Raw genomic sequence first — 22,366 nt, forward strand, 5'->3', positions numbered from 1 at the left:
TGCTGAGACCTCCAGGTTCTTGCATCCTTGAACAAAACATTGGACCAGAGCTTGTGAATGGGGAGAGATGTAGAGATATTCTATTCAGGAAGAGAAAGGCATGGTGGACAAAGGAGCGCTTAAGAGAGCATCAGACAGGGCTGGTGAGATGGCTCAGTGGGTAAGAGCACCCGACTGCTCTCCCGAAGGTCTGGAGTTCAAATCCCAGCAACCACATGGTGGCTCACAACCATCTGTAACAAGATCTGATGCCCTCTTCTGGAGTGTCTGGAGACAGCTACAGTGTACTTACATATAATAAATAAATAAATCTTTAAAAAAAAAAAAAAAAAAGAGAGAGCATCAGACAACAGCGCCCAGACTCCAGGTCTTTCAGTCCTTTTCTCTATTGCTAGAACATCTTGTGAATGTGTTGACTCAGGCCAATTTCTTCCCCACACTTCCAGGGGCCGACACAATACCTAGTGCTTAGCAAACATTTGATAACTGGTCGGCAAGGGAGGAAGAGGAAATTTAATCAGGACCTAAGACATATTTAAAAAACAGTGACCTTGAGGGGAGGGGGGGTTGGGGCGTGCCTCTGCGGTAGAGAGCTTGCTGGTGTGTGCGAGGCTCTGGGATCCATCCCCAACATTGAAAGACAAAACAAAAGCAAGAGGAAGCCACAGAGGCTTTCCCCAGCCCTCAGAGGAGTGACAGTGTAAATGAGATCTGCCCAGTGTGAACTGGTGACTCATGTCCTCATCCTAAGCTTGGTGGGAATCTTTCAGGCGAGAGGACGGGGGATAAAAGAGGGCTTATTCCCCAGTAAAATGTGTTTTCGCTAAATAGAATGGGTGGAAATGGGTTCTTTCTATTTCCTTGTATTTTGTTCATTTGAAACAAGGTCCATGCTGACCTCAAACCCATGGCTATCCTCCTGCCTCAGCCTCCAGAATGCTGGGATGAGAAGTATGAGCCACTGTGCCTACGCATCCAGCTTACTTCCTTTGGAACTACTCCCCCTACTCCCAGTTCTGGAGACTGGACCCGGGCTTCATGCGTACGAGGCCGTCCTCCTTTCCCAGCCCTGAAACCTCAAGCTCCTGAGGTCACTACTTCTTCCCAGGATTTGAGTTCCCAGAGGGCTCCTCAGGAAGCCACTGTAAGCACAATGAGGCCCTGGGGACACAGGAGCCCACGCTGATGCTGTCCCGTCTCTTGCAGGTCTCCTGATGCTGGTTGGCTGGGTGCAAGGGAAGCCCTTTCTCAGCATGTTCACTGTCGGGGTCAGGTATGTGGTCAGGGCTCCCAGGTCCCTTCCAGCAGAGCGGGTGTCGTGCTGCAGGGCGGGCAGGGATGGGGCAGATACTTCTTGGTCCCACCAAACCGGGTCTCCAGTGACATGTGGGGGAGAAGATGCATTGTATAGTCCATGGAGACCCCGTCTCATTCCTCTTTGCTGAGGGCTTGGGTCTATCCAGCTGAGAGCCTGGGCCACACGGTAGCCTGACTAGATAAGAGTGTGCCCCCAGCACAGACAGGGCGAGACCTTGTTTATCAGTTTCTAGTCACGTGACAAAACACATGAGGAAAGGAAGTAAGGGAGCAACAACTTCTTTTGGCTGGAGGTTTCAAAGCCCGCCCCCTCCCTGCCCCCACCCACCCCCACTGTCACCTTGCTCCTATGGTGAGCCAGATGCCGTGGCGGAAGGTGTAGCAGGCCTAGGATTCTCCTGGCAGCAGAAATCAGTGAGACATGCAGGTGCTCCTGGCTCTCCTCCTTCATTCCATCAAGACCCGATGGGCTGGCACTGCCCTCCCACGCTCCCAGTCAATCCTCTTACACCCAGATGTGTGCTTTACCAATCTCCTGTTGATTCCTCTGTCCAGTCAAGCTGACAGTCCAGAGGCTCTAAGATGGGCCAGGGCGGAGCTCAGTGATTGATAGAGCATCACTGGCAGGTACAAAGCCCTGGGGTTCCAACCCTGCACCACAAAAGACCAGCACAGCAGTCACCTTGCCTTGATTACAGCTACCAAGACCCTGTTCCCAGAGAAGGTCAGCCATACATCCAGGGTTAGGGCCTGGATGAATCCATCAGTCTCTCTATCTCAGTCTGTCTGTCTGACAGGATCTCATGTAGCCCAGGCTGGGTTTAAACTTCTTATCTCACCAAGGCTGGCCTTGAACTTGTGATAGCCTGCATGTACCTGGTATATGCCGTGCCAGGAATTTAGCCCAGGGTTTGGGGTACCCAGGAGTGGGAGCCTGGATCTCCTGATCCTACACTGAACATATGTAGGTTGAGCACCCTTGCTCAACTCCAGGAGGTCACACAGGATCCATTTTACAAGTGGGGAAACTGAGACTCAAGCTCCACAACTGCCTATGGCTACAGAATCTGGGATTGGAGGACAGACTCTGAACCATCCCTCGTGGTGCAGGATAGGACCCTTTCCTTCTAAGGTTCTGTTCCCACCCTTGGCAGCTGGCAGCCGTCGCCCAGCCTACAAATATTGACTGAGTGTTGATGAGCTGGCTGTTATGTCATCAAAGCACTGACTGAGCCTCGGGCCTGGGCCCTCCAGCCTGGGGTTTTCAGGCTGAGAAGAAAGTAAATGTGAATGACTTAAGTGTGGGTGTACAGTGCAGTTCTGGGGCTGGAGAGATGGCCCAGTGGTTTAAGTGCACTGGCTGCTCTTCTAGAGGACCTGGGTTCAATTCCCAGCAACCACATGGCAGCTCACAACTCTATGTAGCTACAATTCTAGGATGCCTGGCACCTTCACAGGCATACATGTAGGCAAACCACCAATGCACATAAAATAATGAATAAGTAAATCTTAACAAACAGTACAGCTACAGCTTAGCATCCGTGCTGCATTGATGCTGGCCCCATGGGAAATGGTGTCCCTGAGAGAGACTGAGAGGAATCTAGGAAGGGACCTGGGCCTGGGAAAGTGTCCAGGTATGTGTTCTCTGGGATAGTGAAAGTAGGGAGTTGAGAAGAGTCAGTTAAGAGAATAGGAGGAGGGGAGCACCAGGCAGGAAGAGAATAGGAGGAGGGGAGCACCAGGCAGGAAGAGAATAGGAGGAGGGGAGCACCAGGCAGGAAGAGAATAGGAGGAGGGGAGCACCAGGCAGGAAGAGAATAGGAGGAGGGGAGCACCAGGCAGGAAGAGACTAGGAGGAGGGGAGCACCAGGCAGGAAGAGAATAGGAGGAGGGGAGCACCAGGCAGGAAGAGAATAGGAGGAGGGGAGCACCAGGCAGGAAGAGAATAGGAGGAGGGGAGCACCAGGCAGGAAGAGAATAGGAGGAGGGGAGCACCAGGCAGGAAGAGAATAGGAGGAGGGGAGCACCAGGCAGGAAGAGATAGCAGGAGGGGAGCATCACTGACTCGGAAGAAAAGCATAAGATACACCGAGGAGACATTGCAAAAGAAAGAAAAGCAGAGAATCATTCTTCTAGAATTTATCTCAGGCCCCAATGGCCAGAGTGTTATTAAAGATGATTCAAGGAACTTGCTCTTCCTGGTCTCTCCTGGTCTTTATTGGTTTGTGGATTATTTTTTTATGCTATGAACATACCCAGGTGTGCACACTACACCCATCTCTTGACATATGGGGGCGTCCCCCTCGTAATCTAAAGTAAATGTTTGCTTAGCTGGTCTATCCAGCCCAGGCTATAAAAACCAAGGAAACTGGCTTTACCGTCACCATGGAAACTGACCCACTCCTCAGCCAAATTCAGTAATCCTGGTTTATATAACTTGTCTCTGAATGGTTCATTGTCTCCGGGTGAAAGGTCACTATTCATATTCTCTCTCTTTTTGTTTTGCTTTGTGCTTTTTTTAAGACCAGGGTCTGATGATATAGCTCAGGCCGGCCTCACACTCATGGTGATTCTCCTGTCTCTGCCTCCTGAATGCTGGGATTGCAGGTGTGAGCCATCTCATCCCCACACTGTCAAGGTGGAGGAAGTAAGATCAAGGTTATCTTTAGCTGCACAGTGAGTTCAAGGCTAGCCTGAGCTACATGAGACACTGTCTTATAAAAAAACAAATATAGTCATTGTATTAAAGCAACACCTGGCCTTCAGTTTCATAGGAAGGACAGTGGATCTGGCAAAACACTTGTCCCAGATCTCTGAGTGACAGTTTGCTTTGGTCAGGCCTGGCCTGGGGCCCCAATACTCAGCATGACTTGGCTGACCCCTCCTCTTATCTTGTGTGTGGTTTCTCAGGTAACAGAGATTTCCCTCTCATGTCCACAACCCAGGTAGACCCTTTCTAGAAATTACTGTGAGCAGCCCCCTCTAATGAAAATACTTGAGAGTTCACTGTGGTTACAAATTGAATATCTCCACCCCTACACTAGAGCTAAAGGAGTGGGGGGTTGGATAGTGGGTGTGGCAGCCTCTCTCAGGATCTCAGCTTGGGAGTCACAGTGCTGGGGGCAGTGGGACAGTAATAATGAGGTGAGCAGACATAAGATCTACTCTGTGTAAGTGTGTACGAGCTGAGATGGGGGCCCCCCTCTGCTTTGGTTTCTTTGGTAGCCACAGGAAAAATGGTAAACTACTAAATTAGCCAGTGGCCACTGGAATTCAAGGGACACAGAGAAAAGTCTGTGCACCAAAAGCCACCGCCTTCACTGAACTACTGAGCGCCTCCCCAGAAACTCTACCTCATAAGGGAGAATGGTTGAAATGCTAAAAGATGCAGCAGGCATCAATTCACACTAACATGACTGGAGAGTCACAGTTTACCAAGGATGTGGTCAGGGCAGAAATAGTGAAGGAGACCAGTGCATCGTGGGATTAGAAATTGAATAGAGGGCTGGCGAGATGGCTCAGTGGTTAAGAGCACTGACTTCTCTTCCAGAGGTCCTGAGTTCAAAATCCCTGCAACCACATGGTGGCTCACAACCATCTGTAATGAATCTGACACCCTCTTCTGGTGCGTCTGAAGACAGCTACAGTGTACTTATGTATAATAATAAATACATCTTTTTACAAAGAAAAGAAAAAAAGAAATTGAATAGAATAAAATGTTCACCAGGGACAAAGACTAGCTTCGCTAGATGAAATCCCCACCAGCGCCACTGATATTCATATCACCCTTTGGTGTGTTAAGTCTGGTTCGACTTTTCTACCCAGCCTGGCGGTGGCAGCCATTCCAGAGGGGCTGCCCATCGTTGTCATGGTGACACTGGTCCTGGGGGTGCTGCGGATGGCGAAGAAGCGGGTCATCGTGAAGAAGCTGCCCATTGTAGAGACTCTTGGTGAGGGCTCTCCCTCCCATGCAGACTGAGTCAGGGAGGCGGTGTGGGGTTGGACTGTATGAACCCGGGGCTTAAAGCATGTATGTCACCCAGACCTGGTGACAGCTCATCTCTCTAAACCTGTCTCTTTGGTGCCAGGTTGCTGTAATGTCATCTGCTCTGACAAGACAGGCACTCTGACAGCCAACGAAATGACAGCCACTCAGCTTGTCACATCTGATGGGTTCCATGCCGAGGTAAGTCTCATGTTCTCTCGCAAGGCAGGAGACCAAGGTGTGCCCTGCCAGCCCTCTCCTGCCCAGGGAAATGACAAGAGTCCTCTGGAACAACAAGGAAGAAATAAACACCTTGGGGGTTGGTCTAAGAAAGTATTGTGACCAATTTAAGATGGCCTCTTTGATTTGATTTATTTATTTATTTATTCATTTATTTTCAACTCTGAGACCCACCTGCCTCAGTCTCCTGAGTGCTGGGATTAAAGGCACAGACCACCACCGCTCTGCTCCTCTCTGATTTTTTTTTAATTGTCAAATTTTACTTTTTATATTTTTGCAGGATGGAACCCAGGGTCTCCCTCCATGCTAGACAGGCACAGTACTATTGAACCACACTCCCAGCCCCTCATTAACATCCCAGCCCGATTTTGCAGTACTGAGAATCACCGGGCATGCTGGGAAAACACTCTGCTACTGAGCTGTACTCCCTGGCTCCTGGTTCAATTTTATTTGGAGACAAGGTCTTACTTTGTAGCCAAGCTGACTTTGAACTTGAGATCACCTGTCTCGGCCTCTCTAGTAGCTAGGACGACAGGCTTGATCCTCTAGGCCTGTCTGCCTTGGAGCTTTTTTTGAAACAAAGTTTCACTCTGTAGCCTGGGCTGGGGTGTGCTGAAGTCACTGTGTAGCCCAGGATTTACTGCGTAGTAAATCTCTTGTCTCAGCTTACCATATGATGGAGTTCCAGGCATGAGGCACCACACCCAGCTCTTTACAAAATTTAAAGGCTACAGAAGGACCTGTCACCACCCATGACAAACTGACCCTGAGTCACTGTTCTCTGTCTCTCCCAGGGCACAGCTGTACGCTCCCTTAACCAGCAGTTTGGGGTATGGATATTTTTCTGTGGAGCTTTCCAGAGCAAAGGGTCACCAAGTGGGGGCTCTCAGGCCATGGCCTGCTCTTGTCAATAAAATATTCTTCTCCCCCCGCCCATACGCCACCCCCCACGTTTTAAAGATTATATGTGTGCGTGTCTATACGCCTGTGTGCCAGTGTATACACATAAATGCAGTGACCTTAGAGGCCACAAGAAGGCAATGGAGTCCCCCATCCCACCCCCAAGCTGGTGTTACAAGCAGTTTGAAGCCATCTAGTGGTGGTGCTGGGAACTGAATGTGGGTCCCTTATAAGACCACTCTTAGCCACTGGCCACCCCTCGGGCCACCTCTCAATAACACTGTCTTGGCACGCTGCCCACGCCGATCTGTAAACGTTACATGGCTGGCTGCTTTTCAGCCCCATCTTGCACCGTCTTCACTGATAGAGGTTTATGAGCTGCAGAAGGCTCAGTGTTTCCTCTTGGCTTAGGGTACAGTTTCTTCTAAGCCCTCTCTATATGCACCTCAGCTTGTGTGACCCTTGTGTAGCCACAGCCTCCACCAGGAGCACTTGTAGCCGATTGCCGTAGTACACGCAACCTCCACCATAAGGGAAGGAGTCTGGGCAGCCGACAGTCTGCAGGGTTACCCTCATGTGTAGGCTTATGACTTTGGGGTAGACCCTAGGAGAGGGAACTTATGCCATCCAGGGTTTCGGGGGTAGGGAGGTAGGCTCTTGATGACACCCTCCTGCCATGTCCTTCCAGGTCAGTGGTGTCGGATACAGCGGAGAAGGGACTGTGTGCCTTCTGCCATCTAAGGAAGTAATCAAAGGATTTGACAACGTGTCAGTGGGGAAGCTGGTGGAGGTGAGAATTGGGTGGTGGCTGTAGTGGAACAGTGTGTGGCTTGCCTGAAATGAAGCGGGATGACTGGCTGACCTCAGGGGGTCCCTTCTGACGGACATCACTCCTAAGTGGATAGGAAGGCAAAGGGGAAAGGAAGGCTGGAACCTGGCTGGGCTCCTGAGTGGAGATCTCGGTCCTCCTCCACTTAAGTCATCTGCCCTCTCTGTGTGACAGGCAGCCTCCAGGAAGTCAGAGTCTCCCTCCTCCCCAGCAGTCCTCCCTCTCACATGGGTCCTGCTGCCTTCTCTCCCTTCCCCTCAGCCCCCTCAGCTCCAGCCTTACAGATTCAGGAACAAAGTCAGAGTCACCCCTGGAGGGCTGAGCTCAGCCCCAGTGCAGCAGAGAAGTGGCCATTGTTCATGCTTAGTCAGTTTCTTATCTAGATCTCGCCCTCCCTAAGCTTGTTGCTGCAGAACACTTCCATAAAAGCCTGTGGCTTAGTGATGTCTGCTCAACCTCCTGTGTGTAGTCACCGCCACTCTCCAGCGCCAGAGCATGGTGTCACTCCAAGTAGAGACCCTACTAGCGGTCACTGCCACCCCACCACCCCACCTCAGACCCCAGGCCACCTGTGCCAGGTGCTCCGCTATGACAGCTTCAGGGAGCAGCACTCCTCCTAAGCCATTTCCTATCCTGGTGGTACAGGCCTGGCATCCCGAGAGATGCACTGCAATCGCCGCAATCATTGCAATGCAGAGTTTTCTCTGGCATTGCGAGAGAACTGCAAGTTCAAGGCCAGCCTGGGCAACTTAGCCAGCCCTACCTCAAAATGTAAAATCAAAAAACTAAAACTAAGTCTGGGGTACGGTTCGGTGGGAGAAGCCTTGCCCAGCATGTGAGAGGCGCTGAGTTCCAGTCCTGAGTGTGGGGGAGGGGAGGGGAGCACACACCTGTGTGTGTCTGGGTCACTGGCTGATTTAAAGGACACTCTCATAGCCTGGCCCAGCGGTAAGGCCATGCCTGCAGGGCCCAGCCTTTTCATGGTGCGAGTGAGCCCAGGGTGGGTGCTGCTTCCCAATACTGACTGCAGATATTGCTACCCTCCCCACCTTCAGGCAGGCTGCGTGGCCAACAACGCTGTCATCAGGAAGAACGCCGTAATGGGGCAGCCCACAGAAGGGGCCTTGGTGGTGCTGGCCATGAAGGTAAGAGGTCAGAAGAGGGTGTTAGTGTCTTCTGTGACTCTCCACTTGTTCCCTTGAGACAGGGTCTGCCAGGCTGGCAGCGAGCAGGCTCCAGAAATCTTCCTGTTACCCTCCCTATCCCCAACAGCACAGGGGTGACAACACATGCAACCACTCACTGGCCTAGAAGTTTTGGTTCTAGAGAGGGAAGAACTCTCCCACCCCCACCCCCAGGAGCCATGACAAACATTCCACTGAAGTGGAAGCTCAGCCTTCTGCTTGGCCATTGTGAGTTTCTGGTACCCAGAAGGCAACAGCCTAAGAAAGGAGTAACAGTGTTAGGAGGGCTGACTGATCCCCATAACCAAGGGGAAACGTTTGCCTCCCCACAATGGAAGTGAGGAAGATTACGTCTGGAGTGGAGCAGATCTTTTAGGGGGTCTCTCGGTGCTACCGTGTCCTGTGATTAAAGTCAATGGAAAACTACAACAGCCTTATCCAGACAGGAGGACAAAGGACACCGATGCTTCGGGAATGAAGGTGCGGGTCACTCTGCCAGGAAAAGAGCCAAGACCTGCTGAGGTGCTTGCTGAGGGTGGAGGAAATACAGAATGGGTCACAGCAGGAGGTAGTTCTAAATACCAGCTAAGGTCACATAACCAGATATAGAAACAAGGGTCATATGTTCTGCCGTGCTCTGTTAAGAATGTGTGTGTGCATATACACACATATATTAAGCAGATATTTGTGTTTTCTTTTCTTCCTTTTTCATGTCATTATACTGATTCTAACAGTTCTGTTCCTATAGAGAACACTGACTAGCACACACGGGTGCTGGGGATTTGAACTCACGTCCTCATGTTGGCACAGCAAGGCCTCTCACCTGCAAAGCCACCTCCCCAGGCCTAGACATCTGTCCACCCCTCTCTTACATCACCTTCACAATTTCATTACTTAGTGTTAGGTGTTGAGAACAGAACCCAGGGCGTTGCGGCTGACTGAGCCACACTCCAACACTAATTGAGTTCATTGGGTTTGTTCTAAGTAGCATGGTGACCCCCCAAACAGCCACGCCCCTGCAAAGCCCACTCCAACATGAGTGTGACATCCTCTGAGCTTCAGAGGTAGAGCCCACCCCTGATCTGGTATGGCCCCTGCAGGGAACCTTCTGCCCCTTACATAGTCTAGCATGTCCCCTCTGCATCTGGGGTGGGGTTGAGGAGGTAGCTAGAATTCCAGATGAGTAGGTAAGGGTCAGAGGCCTGCCCTACCCCTCTTCCTGAGGCAATGTCAACAGGTCCCATCTTGAGGGTCTCTTGGGATGAGTGACACTTCTTTGATGAAGATGCTGATGGCTGCCCTTCTCAGAGGACAGCATCGCTCACTGCTATGGGGGCTGCAGGCATATCTGTGCTTTGAGGGGGTGGGGAACTCGTTCCAGGTATGGTGGCATATGCCTTTAATCCCAACACTGAGGAAAAGAGCTGGGCAGATCTCTGTGAGTAAAAGGCCAGCCTGGTCTATAGAGCAAGTCCCAGGCTAGCCAGGACTACAATGTGAGGCCCAGTGTCAGTAGGGGACCAGGGTCTTCGTGGCTGCCTCTTTCCCCAAATCACCCCCATGTCTACCACTGTTACTGGAATTTTGGAAATTCTTCCCCTTCCAAACACTATCTCTAGTGTATGAGATATGCAGCTAACACCAATTTACTTTGGAAAACTGAGTTTGACCTGGTGAACAACAGGCCCCAAAGACCACACAGTGATGGCCCTGCAGGCCCCAGGCCACACCTTCCCAAATGTCTTTGTTCCCCAGAAGTTTCTAAAGGAGCTGAAGCAAAGGCTTAGTTCTGGGACCAGAGAAAAAGAAATTGTTTTCCCCGGGTGAGACCTCTGAAAGCAGGCAGGCAGCCTTCCTTCCCATAGCTACTGCCTGGGATTCTGTCGTTGGAACGCTGGTTCACACAGACAAAGCTTAGCATGCAGCCTGGCTCTGGATGACTCCCTGATAGCATCCCCTCTTGCACCCCAGATGAACTTAGGCAGCATCAAAGATTCCTATGTACGGAAAAAGGAAATTCCCTTCAGCTCAGAGCAGAAGTGGATGGCAGTCAGGTGCGGCCCGAAGAGCGAGGTAAGCTTAGCTTTTGTTGAGACAAGTCTCACGAAGGGGCCCAGACGAGCCTGGAACTCGGGGACCTCCTGCCACAGTGTCTGACAGGAGCACACTGTGCCTGTGATGCCATTCTCCCCTCAAACCAAAATAAGGCACAAGGGGAAGGGGCGTTTTGGGGGTGGGGGGTGATGCCCTACACCTTCCAGGAACTTCTAAACAGAAAGATGACAGTCATGAACTGGGCATTCTGACCCATGGTGGTCACAATGGGGACCCTGATCCAGCCACAATGTATTGGTCTCAGGCTCCTCCTAGCCTGCATTGTAAAGTCCAGGTGTAGACCCGGGGCCCTATGTGTTTTGGGGGTTCTGGTAAAGGCTCTAGTATGAGGCAGCTGTCTATGCAGCAGGAAGCACCCAGTGACAGTGGGTGGATTCTTTTCCCTTTTCTTTTCAAGGATGGGGAAGACATTTACTTCATGAAGGGGGCCTTTGAGGAAGTGATCCATCACTGCAGCATGTATAACAATGGGGGCATCCCCCTGCCTCTGACACCCCAGCAGAAGTCCTACTGCCAGCAGGAAGAGAAGAAGATGGGCTCGCTTGGCCTGCGGGGTTGGTGTCATGTCTCCCTCTCGTGCTCACTGGGGCTTGGAGTTTGCCTGTAGTGCAGGGGCGGGCTGACAGCAAGGCCCAGTGTGAACCTTCACAGTCAGGATGGACCGTCTAGTCACCCAGGACCCCAGCTGATCCAGGCGTGGCTTGTGTCCTGGGAGCATCGCTTGCATGTTCTCTAGGGCATAGGAAGTTTGTACGGTGAACTAATTTCTGGCACTCTCTCACTTCCTGCCTTCTGCCACAAGAACCTAGAACTCTGACGAAGGAAGACCGGTCATTTCCATGGCCACTTTGAGGTTTCCTTGGCTACATGGTCAATGTCTTCCCCATCAGGCTGGTGTTAAAACCCCCGTGCCATTTGCTGCCCTGTCCCTTGATGGAGAAAAAAATCTGAAAACACTCTGTAATACTTGTATTTCATGAGGGCAGGAGAGGCAGTGAACTAACCCTACCCAATACCTCCACCTCCCTACTCGGGGACAGATGGGTGAGCGCCGAACCCGTGGCAGGCAAGGTTTTGTCCCGGATGCCTGTTCCACAGCTCCCAGGGGCTGCAGCTGGACAATCTGCCTTGTGTGACCTAGGTTGTTGTCCACACCCATCCTTCCCTGTCTAGAGCGCCTGTGTTGCCCCAAGAGACACAGTAGGGCTTGCTAGGGACAAAAGATGCTCCCCAGCTCCCACCAAGCTGTCCTTCTTTCTCTCTCAGTGCTGGCCCTGGCGTCTGGACCTGAGCTGGGGAGACTGACATTCCTGGGTCTCGTGGGCATCATCGACCCACCAAGGGCTGGTGTGAAGGAAGCGGTCCAGGTCCTCTCTGAGTCTGGTGTGTCGGTTAAGATGGTGACAGGGGATGCTCTGGAGACCGCCTTGGCCATAGGTAACCAGGGTGAGGGGCAGGGAGGGAAGGGGCCTCGTGCCCAGTGTTCCCTGCTCCGCCTTGTGTCCGAAAGGGGAAAAGTCTACATGTAAACGGTGGACCTACTATGTATTTAGAGGCTTTGCAGCTGTGATGTCAATGCACAAGTGACATCCCACACCGTGTAGTTCCAGTCTGGCTTCCTCCATTGGCTGGGCATCTTTGACAAGCCATAGGACCATCTGATGCTTGAGTCTCTTCATCAGCAGTGGGCCAGCAGGCCTCCTCTGCCTCCTCCCATCATTATGGTTTGGGGCAGTCATGTTGATTCTGTCCCACTAAGGTCTGGTGCTGTGAAGTCACAGGCCAAAGTATCGGGGTTGGTCATGTCAGGTGCCAGTAATAACCACTTCCCAGAAGTGTGGCCTCAGGGAAGCCAATTCTTGCATAGCTTCCTTGTCGTGGGTATAAACGTAGGTTCACCGTGGTTATGTCAGACATAGTGAAGACGGGCTAAAGTCAGTTTGTGTCAAATGCCGGGAGGGTCAGGGCCACCGTTCAGGCCCGGGAGCCACTCCTCAGCCCTGACTCTCTCAAAGGAAGAACCATCGGCCTGTGCAACGAGAAACTGAAAGCTATGTCCGGGGAGGAGGTGGAAGGCACGGAGCAGGGTGCACTAGCAGCCCGAGTGAGGCAGGTGGGTTCCCCCCGGGGGGAGACAGGGCAGGGATGGAGGGGGTCCTCCATCGCCCATGTCCACTGATGGCTCTTTGACTCCCTATGCCAGGTGTCTGTGTTCTTCAGGACCAGCCCAAAGCACAAGGTTAAAATCATAAAGGTAACTGGGCCAAATGACAGGGGCGGGCCGTCCAGGGTGGGACCATCCGGGGTGGCAGGCTCTCAGCTGGCCAAGCAACAGGATTGATCCAAGGGGCAGGCTACTCAGCTGGCCTTGGCTGTAGCTTTCTTCTCTCGGTTCTAGGCAGCTGCATGTATCCCATGGACCCATCCCCACTTATAGGGCAGGATTTGCCATCACGTGTTTAGCTACCAAGGATGCTGGGAAGCACCATCTCTCCTGGGATAGGTACTTCACAGCTAAAGCAGGAGTGGGCCCTATAAAGGTGGTTGTGGGAAAGCCAGGGTCCACTGACCACAGACACTGGAAAAGGCAGGGGGAGCTACATGCTGTAAAAAGAAAATATTCAGGTGGCCCACACGGAGCTGGCCTGGTTTTTCTTTGTCAGCCAGAAGCCTGTGAGTCTCAGGCCTTGCCCCACATCTGTTCCTGGAAGTTTGCTCAGCTCTCTGGTAGCTGCATTGTGTCCTTTGGGGGATGTTTGGGGGGGGGGGTCTGGGTTGTTTAGGTTTTAGTGCTAAAGAATTTATAGTGGCTCATGGCTGTCATCCCAGTATCCAGAAGGCAGAGGCAGGAGGATCATGAGAGCCAAGATAGCCTGAGCTACATAGAAAGATGCTATTCAGAGAGAGAGAGAAAGAGAGAGGTTTATATATATGAATGTGGGTACACATGCGCCCCAGTGCACGTGTGTGTAAATCACATGACAACCCGTTGAAGTCCATTCTCTCCTACTGACCATGTGGGTCCTGGGAATCACACTTGGGGCATCAAGACTGGTGACAAAGCTGCTTTGCTTGATGAGGCATCTTGCTAGCCCCAACAATATTGGCTTAGTTTACTGCTAACAGTGCCTTTGACGAGCCACCTGTGTTGTCCTAGTTGGGGTCTCACGGCAGCCCGTGAGGCCAGGATGGTGACTGTCATTTGCTTTGTAGATAAAGTAACTGAGCTGAGTAGTTCAGGGCCATGCTCCTGCAGTAGAGCCACTGTGACTAGGCCAGTTAGCCCCGGCTTCTGGAGGATAGGTGGTCTGCTGCCCCATGGTACAACAGGGAGGACGCCAGAAAAGGTCTAAGAGTGCCCTTGGGCCACGTGTGAGCCTCCACCGCCTGCTCTTCACACAGGCGTTGCAGGAGTCGGGGGCAATTGTAGCCATGACGGGGGATGGTGTGAATGACTCCGTTGCCCTGAAGTCTGCGGACATCGGGATCGCCATGGGACAGACAGGGACAGATGTCAGCAAAGAGGCAGCCAACATGATCCTGGTGGATGACGACTTCTCGGCCATCATGTGAGTTGCCATACCTGCATCCCAGAATGCACTGTGGTGGATATGAGGGGGTTCTTGTAGGGTTCAGGGAAGTCTCTGGGGAGAGAGCTACATCCCAGACATATCACTGTGGCAGGGGTCCCCCACCCCAGATGTATGGAGCCTCTCAGGGAAGGCTCAGGGCTGTCCTGTCCTCACTGAGGAACATAAAGGACGCCTAGCCCGGTGGGTCTCAACCTTCCTAATGCTGAGCACCTTTAACAGAGCTCCTCGTATTGTGGTGACCCCCCCCATCATAAAGTTATTGTGTTGCTACTTCATAACTATAATTGTGCTGGTTCTGAATTGTGATGTAAATATTTATGGAGATATTTTGGAGTTTGCCAAATGCAAGGGGGTCGTGGCCGACAGATTGGGACCCACAGTCCTAGAGCCACTTAACTAACCAGGAACCAGAGGCAGCTGTTAGAAACCATGGTTGGCTTGAGGGAGGGGCTCGGTCACCAAAGTGCTCGGCCTGCAAGCATGGGGACATGAATGTGGTACCCTGAGTCGGCATGAAAACTTGGCCAGGCAGGATGGTAGAGGCTGTCAGGGAGACCCTGGGCTCATGAGCCAGCCGACCTCGACCAGTTGGCGAGCTCCAGGCCAGTCAGAGATCTTGTCTCACAGGGAGGGCAGTCTTCCTGGGGATGACATCTGGGGTTGTTCTCTGGCCTCCACACTAATCAACACTTGCATAAATAAAAGCCATGGTTGGAAGTTCAACAAAGAAGCACATACGTGTGACTCCTGAATTCAGGAGGCAGAGGCAGGGGGATTGAAGTTGCCCTTCTCTGGATTTAATGTAACCAGCTGAAAGACTTTAAGACTTTGCTCTTAAGTAAATCACAATACTTAAAGCACAGCACACTTAGAAGGTTGTTTTTAACAACAAAGGCACCATTGTAGCAAAGTTTCTCTGCCATTAAAAATACTCTTCCAAGCATGATTGGGTATGGGTGTCTGTCTGTCAGTCTGTGTAGCCCTCGGACATAGGAGTACCTATAACCCTGGTACTGTGAGGAGCAGAGACAGTTGGATCCCTGGGACTTGCTGGCTGTTAGCTTTGCTTCAGGCTCCATGAAGCACTGATTCACAGGAGTAACACAGAGAAACAGCAGGACATCCAACATGCTTAAGTACATATACACAAGACAGACAGACAGACGGTGATGTGTCTTCTGAACCTCTTTCTCTGCCTCCAGTGGAGCTTGGGTTCTTTCTGCTGCCAAGCTGCAGGTGTATTGAACCCTCAACACCCTAAGCACAGGTGGAGCCCTGGCTCCAGTTGACAGGGGTCACACACATGATTTGCACAGGAGTGACACACCTACCAGTGTGTCCCGGGTGTACCTGCCCCATTGCACCTGGGCTGACCACTCTATGTGGCTGAGGCACCCCCAGACCTCTTACCCACAAATGCTCTTGCCTCCCTTTCAGGAGCGCAGTGGAGGAAGGCAAGGGCATCTTCTACAACATCAAGAACTTTGTCCGTTTCCAGCTGAGCACGTAAGCAGAGACAGACCTTCCTCCATACTGGCTGGGTGTTGCATCTAGTGCACGATTGACAAGCTGTCTGTCACCTGTGCCCGACAGGAGCATCGCAGCCCTGAGCCTCATCACCCTGTCCACCGTGTGTAACCTGCCCAGCCCCCTCAACGCCATGCAGATCCTGTGGGTCAACATCATCATGGACGGGCCGCCAGCGCAGAGGTGAGACGGTGGGCTGCGGGCAGGACCCCGTGGGCTCCCTCTCAGAAAGGAATCTCCGGGCTGCTGGAGTGTGAACAGTGTCTAGAGGGGGCAGACTGGAGCTCCCTGGGTTACATTGCACTCCTGGGGCCCATGGCTCGGTCCCACTGTAAAGTCAGGCCACCGCATCCAGGCAGTCCTCTCTGATTACTCTATAATGGTGGCCTCATCCTTGAGCCTCTGCCCCGCCTTTCACTGATGGGAAAATGTCATTGTTGTGATTGATTGGGTCCATCCCCATTCTAGCTGGTTATCATGGACTAGCTGGTTACCAAGGACTAGCTTAGCTGGTTACCATGGACTTGATGCCCCCTTGACCCTTAGGATGCTGCTCGCGTGACATGGATGCTCACTGGTGTTGCAGGAATCCATGGGAAGTGAAGTGTGGGCTAGCTGGAGGGTACAGAAGGCCCGTGTGCCCAGCAGCCTTGGTAGCTCACACAGGGAGGTGTCATTACAAACACACTGATGCTTCTGTTAGTGTCTCTATCATCATCTGTGGTCCACAGAGGGGGAGCCCAGCCTGTTTCCCCAGAGCCCAGCGGGGGCTGAGGTTTCCATAAGGCTCCTGTGAGACGGCAGGTCGGCTAGCTCCCAGGTCTCTACCCCACATGCATCTGGGCTCTCCTGATGTTTCTGGGTGACAGAGCTGGGCCCTGTTTCTCCAGGCCCCACTTAGGGCCCCTTATGGTAATAGGAACGCATGGGGGTTAGAAGGCTGTGATGTGGGAAAGGCTGAAGCCCAGTGCTGGCCCTTGCTCGGTTCTTTGGCCTCTCCACATCTGGATATTTGGAGACTGATGAGTAGAGAGAGCTATGGCTACCTGTGGGATAGTTGCTCAGGGACAAGAGCAGCCCGGCTTACAGGCAACACTTTGGAGAACAAGTCTGAGTCCATGCCAGGTATCCTTTTTTAAATATTTCATTTTTTTTTTTTTGAAAGCTCTCAGTGTGTAGTCTAGGCTGGCCTGGGGGATTTACTATGTAACCCAGACTGGCCTTGAACCCAGAGATCCTCCTGCCTCCACCTCCTGAAAGCTGGGGTTACAGGCTGTGTACCACCTGGGCCAGCTTCCAAGTGACTGTTGTCTTTTCTGCACAGCCTTGGGGTGGAGCCTGTGGACAGAGACGCCCTGCGGAGGCCTCCACGGAGTGTCGGGGACACGATCCTGAACAGAGCCCTGATCCTGAGGGTCCTCATGTCGGCCGCTGTCATCATAGGGGGGACCCTCTTTATCTTCTGGAGAGAGGTGAGCAAGGCAGGGCATTGGCTCGCACAGAGACAAGAAGGGGAACCTTGAGCCCGACTGGGCACTGGAGACTGAGTGCTCTCTACATACACACACGGGGGGGTGGGGGTGGGGAGCTTGGTGCTGTTAGAGGCCAGAGAGTGGGTACAGGGTGGGGAGAAATAGGAAGGTCAAGTGCTGGGGCAGAGTACTGCAGACCCTGGGTTTTGGGGGAGGGGGTCACCATCTTTATTGTCACAGGAAGCTACAGGACCCCCTTCCAGTCTGAGTCCATCTTAGCACGGGTAAACTTCTGGCCCATTGGGCCCGGGAAGCCTCTGGCAAGGTTGGCTATGGCCAAGATGAGGAATTAGGTGGTCATAGGAGCCACCTGGTAGGCTGAGGAATCCCTGCTGTGTGTGTAGGCATGCCCTCCAGGGCATCCAGATGGCGACTTAGTTCTGAAAGCCGGCCTGGCAGCTGGGCTGGAGGGATATACACGGGACTGGGCTGTGTTCCAGACTGGAGAGGATTCCATAGGGTTGGGGGAGGGGAAACTGAGGCAAAAATGCCTGAAAACTTGCACCCCCAAATCATCTCACGGGGACTCCAGCCGGTCCTTGTGCTGAGCCAGCCTGGACAGACATGGTTAGGTGGACAGATGCACTTACCATGCCGAGTTATCTCTGAGGTCAGCTGTCCCGCCCTCCTCATAGGACACAGGTCCTGGTCTGTGGGCTTGTGTAGTGGGATGACCTGTCAGGCAGTTACCTGCAAGGCATGGTGGTTCTCAACCTTCCTAATACTGAGCCCCTTTAATACAGTTCCTTGTGTTCTGGTGACCCCCCCCCCAACCATAGAATTTTTTTTGTTGGTATGTCATGAATGTAATTTTGCTACTGTTGTGAATTGGAAATATCTGATGGTCTTAAGTGGTCCCTGTGAAAGGGTCATTTGTCCCCAAAGGGGTCACAACCCACAGTAGAAGGTACCTTTTTCTTCTCTGCTACCTTCCAGCTGTGCTGGCAACTGACACTCCTCCCAGGGTGGCCTCCCTGGGGCCAGCACAGCACATGGCTCAAAGCCAGCTTCTAGTGTGTACCTGTAGGGCTGGGCTGACCAGCCATCCTCGGGCAGCACCTGCGGGCCACCCTGGCACACTGCGCCCCTTCCTCCCCTGCCATGCGTGTGCCTAATACTGCATTCCAGATCCCAGCGAACGGCACCAGCACCCCACGTACAACCACCATGGCCTTCACCTGCTTCGTGTTTTTCGACCTCTTCAATGCCCTGAGCTGTCGCTCTCAGGTGAGCTGAGCAGGCCGGGCCTGAAGCCCCGCCCCGGACTGAGGTCCCGCCCCAGCCTGAAGCCCCGCCTCTGCGGACCCACGACAGGGACGCACTGTGGACAGGGACCCTGCAGCATTGTGTCTCTACACTCCAGGCAGAGGTTTGGGGAGAGGGGTACAGCTTTCATTCCATCAGGGGCTCCAACCCACCTCAGCACCTGCCATTCTGCCCAGCTGCCAACTTGGAGGGCGGGGAAGGGGCGGAGCACAGACTGCATGGTGTCCCTGGGGCCCAGCTCCTGAACCCACCACACTGTGTGCTCACACCAGCCCACTCCTGCCTCTCATCCCCCACAGACCAAGCTGATATTTGAGATTGGCTTTTTCCGGAACCGCATGTTCCTGTACTCAGTCCTTGGGTCCCTCCTGGGGCAGCTGGCCGTGATCTATGCCCCGCCCCTACAAAAGGTCTTCCAGACTGAAAACCTGAGCGCGCTCGGTGAGTGATGGGAGCCGAGACTGGCCACCAACTGGGGTGAAGCTGTGAAGACCACAGGAGGAGCTTGGAGTCTGGGCCACCCTTGAGCGGCAGGCTAGTCCACAGGCTTCTGTTCTGTGGCACTTAGGGTAGGAAGGTGACATGCAGACACAGGGAACACAGAGGAAGTGCAAAAGGAAGTCACTGTGCAGAGAGTCCTGGGGCTAGGACTGGGTAGCAGCATCCTGAACCTCAGGACACACACAGTCTGGGGGCTTGACTGGGGCTGGTGTGCAGTTCTTGCTGAAAGGGACATAATGTAGCGGTCAGGGATGGGGACAGGAAGTAAAGAGCCCCTAGGCCTGCAGCGAAACTAGTCCAAGAACAGCGGTTGCAGGTCCCCGACCTTTTCTTCTGTCCCATGTTGGTCACTCACTGGCCACCTCTATCCAGGAGCAGGGGACAGAGGGTCAGCTCTCAGATCTAGTGCAGAGCAGGCCATTGCACCAGCGCAGATCACTACAGGCCCAAGATGGTTACATGGGTGTGCAGATATGCAAATAGAGCAAGCACTTGAGACCTCAGAACAGGCCAGGAAGGGGCAGCCCTCCCTGTGACCTGAAATCCGGGTCCCGTGGGGCCCCAGTGAGCGCTCTATGGGAGCGAGCAGTGAAAGGGAGGCCTGGCCTAGGGCCAGGAGCTGGGGACACAGGTCAGCATGAGGACCCAGGCTACTGCTGGGGACTTGATGGAGCTCAGTGGCCAGCCTGCCTAGCTGAAAATGGTGACCTCCAGGTTCAGTGAGAAGTGCTGTCTCACAAAAGGAAGGTGGAAAGCAGAGGCGGCCAGAGTCCATCTCTGGCCTTTGCCTGAACATTCACGTGCAAAGAAAATCCTTGGGATGGGGCTCCATTGGCAAAGCATTCGTTTGGCTCCACCCCCAGTTCCACGTGACCTAGGCAGGCCTGTAATCCCAGCACTGGCACTGGTAAGGTGCAGGTAGGGGGACTAGGGGTACGAGGTCCTCCGCTGCACGACCTGTGACGCACCTCAGAAAGACAGGGAACCCACAGGCAACTTTCTAAGCAGCCTTTTCCACGGAGGGGAAAAGTCAGCTTGCCAAAGCCACGGTGACTTGTTTGAGCATCTGATGTCACAGGAGGACCCTGGCCCTTTCAAGGGTGGCAAAGCCCCTTAGGGTGAAGAGGAAAGCAGAGAATGTGGCGGGTGACCTATGGGTGGGCACTACTGTCTGGGACTCTCTTCCCACAGACCTGCTGCTGCTGACGGGCCTGGCCTCGTCTGTCTTCATTCTGTCGGAGCTGCTCAAGCTCTGGGAAAAGTTCTTGTCCAGAGCCAGGCCCACTCAGATGCTCCCGGAAGCTGTGTAACGGAACCAGTGTGTCAAGGCCCTGACTGACCTGTGTGCTTGGGTGCCTCTGGCCTGTCCCCATCCATCTGTACTAACCACTCCAAGGGGCAATTCTCAGGACCGTGCAGCATCGGACGCTGGCTCCACCTGTCCTCCTGGCCTGCTGGGCCATGTCCCGCACAGGACAGGGTGGAGCTTATTATACTGAAACGTGGCGCTATTTATTAAACCACCGTGGTTTTTTTATTTAACTCATCTCTCTCTCTGCTTGAGCAATACAACCCCATGTGGCGGCATAGGACTTCATGGCCACCGGGACCGTGGCCACTCTGCAGCCTTGCATCCCCACCTAAGATGCGGTTCTACAAAGAGCTTTGCCTCGTGATTGGAGTTCAATCCCCTGTGCTCTAGAGGGGGAGGGAAAACTCCAAAAGTACGATATATGTAAAACCTGATTCAAGACGAAAACACCACGCACGCCATCTCTGAGCGTGGATGGGGCATTTAGTGAGAGGTGAAAATGTAAAAAGCTGAAATTCCACAGACCTGGACGCTCACTCTCACTCTGGTGGCAGCACAATGGTGCTTAGCGTTTGCAAAGCTCTCACTCTGTAGATGCCAAGATGAAGCCCACTCCTGACAGGGAGGCCTCGGAAACAAACAGAAGCTTCCTCCCCTCCCCCTCCCCAAACATCTCGAAGCACGCGACAACACCCATCACACCCGACAGACAGACTCTCCATGGGAGTCAGGGAGGAGGCTGTGGAGGTGTCACCGAGCTGGGCACTCACCTGACATGTCAGCTACTCGGAGAGCTAGGGCAAGAACATTATATATAGCTCGAGGCCAACCTGGGCAACTCGGCAAGACTCGTGATCCCCCTGCCTTTGCCCCTTAAAGTAAAAGGGCTAGGCTTAGAACTTGAGTATCCACCTAGCACAGATGAGCCCCTGGGCTCAGTCCCACACTGAAAACATGAAGAATCATGGGGAAATGTGTCATGTCTCTGGAGGAACCATGCCTGCACACTCAAAAGACAACCTATAGATGAACAAAAACCATGATGGTGGCTGTCAGAGGGAGTGGGGACCAGCTGCTTAGTATCACTGGCTGGCATCTTGGGCTCTCAGGTCCCTTCACGCTTCCTTCTCAAGTAAGGAGAAGCCCATGCTCTTGTATCCCAAGAGGATGGACAGGTGGTTCTGTGATACCCATGAATGGGGGGGGGGTCATAATACGAAAGGATTCAGCAAGCATCAGAGACAAGTCTCACGCACGTGTGCTCCCGTGTGCCCAAGTGTACTCTCTCACACAGGCATAAACACAAACACACACAGGAACATCTGCCCAGAATGTATAACTATACACAGACATAGGTCCCCCCACATGCACATACACACATGCACCTGCACAAAGGCATGCACCACACTCATATGCATGTGCACCTGTAGATGGAGACATACGTGCAGACAAAAATGCCCGTTTATATATGGCATATAAATAAAAATTTTTAAAGTAACAAGTGGAGGAAAGGCATACCATTCAACACAAAGGATATCAGGGGCTGAGGAGACGACAGCCCAATGGATAAAGTGGGGCCGTGAAAGTCTGACAACGTGAGTTCAAGACCCGGGATTGGCCTAAAAACCCAGCTACAGGAGTACGGGAGGGCTCACCTGTAACCCAGTGCTCTTATCTCCCGAGCCATCTCTCCCACCCTCAAAAAAAAAGTCCTTATAGATCAAGGTGGAGAGGTGCACCCTAGAGAGCCAGAGGGGCACTTTGAAAACTGAAGGTGTGCACCACCACTGCTTGGTGAGCAGGCAGGTACTTGGTATTACAGAGATGTACCTCAGCCCAGGGGGTGGGGGGGGGTGAAAACTATAGCCACTGCATTCCTTAGCACTGCCAGAAAGAAAGAAAAATGAGCATCTTTTAAACCAGCTAATCTTCAGTTCATCCCAGACACAGCAAGGGTCACTATGGCAACAGCCAGCCTCCCAGCAGGTGCTGACCTGCCTCTCAGGATGCTGCATCTGCACAGCTCACACAAACATCATGGGGAAAGATGGAGAGGAACCCTGAG

The 22,366-nt window shown here is 52.9% G+C and overlaps 1 protein-coding gene across 2 annotated transcripts in view; it reads left to right on the top strand.

The window, feature by feature from the left end:
- Atp2c2 (ATPase, Ca++ transporting, type 2C, member 2) overlaps positions 1 to 20,531 on the top strand; it is a 57,710-nt gene extending 37,179 nt beyond the window's left edge. For both annotated transcript variants that reach the window (NM_026922.1, XM_006531344.2), the window contains 17 exons: positions 1,207 to 1,273; positions 5,143 to 5,267; positions 5,406 to 5,503; positions 7,131 to 7,232; positions 8,327 to 8,416; positions 10,427 to 10,528; positions 10,968 to 11,124; positions 11,837 to 12,007; positions 12,586 to 12,683; positions 12,774 to 12,824; positions 13,973 to 14,139; positions 15,601 to 15,669; positions 15,757 to 15,873; positions 17,015 to 17,162; positions 18,351 to 18,449; positions 18,788 to 18,929; positions 20,181 to 20,531. In NM_026922.1, coding sequence (NP_081198.1) covers positions 1,207 to 1,273; positions 5,143 to 5,267; positions 5,406 to 5,503; positions 7,131 to 7,232; positions 8,327 to 8,416; positions 10,427 to 10,528; positions 10,968 to 11,124; positions 11,837 to 12,007; positions 12,586 to 12,683; positions 12,774 to 12,824; positions 13,973 to 14,139; positions 15,601 to 15,669; positions 15,757 to 15,873; positions 17,015 to 17,162; positions 18,351 to 18,449; positions 18,788 to 18,929; positions 20,181 to 20,299 — 1,922 coding nt within the window. In that variant the 3' untranslated portion in view covers positions 20,300 to 20,531. The remainder of the gene's footprint in view (positions 1 to 1,206; positions 1,274 to 5,142; positions 5,268 to 5,405; positions 5,504 to 7,130; positions 7,233 to 8,326; positions 8,417 to 10,426; positions 10,529 to 10,967; positions 11,125 to 11,836; positions 12,008 to 12,585; positions 12,684 to 12,773; positions 12,825 to 13,972; positions 14,140 to 15,600; positions 15,670 to 15,756; positions 15,874 to 17,014; positions 17,163 to 18,350; positions 18,450 to 18,787; positions 18,930 to 20,180) is intronic.
- The last annotated feature ends 1,835 nt before the right edge of the window (positions 20,532 to 22,366 follow it).

Source organism: Mus musculus, chromosome 8 (assembly GCF_000001635.26).
Source record: "Mus musculus strain C57BL/6J chromosome 8, GRCm38.p6 C57BL/6J".
NCBI classification, from domain to species: Eukaryota; Metazoa; Chordata; class Mammalia; order Rodentia; family Muridae; genus Mus; species Mus musculus.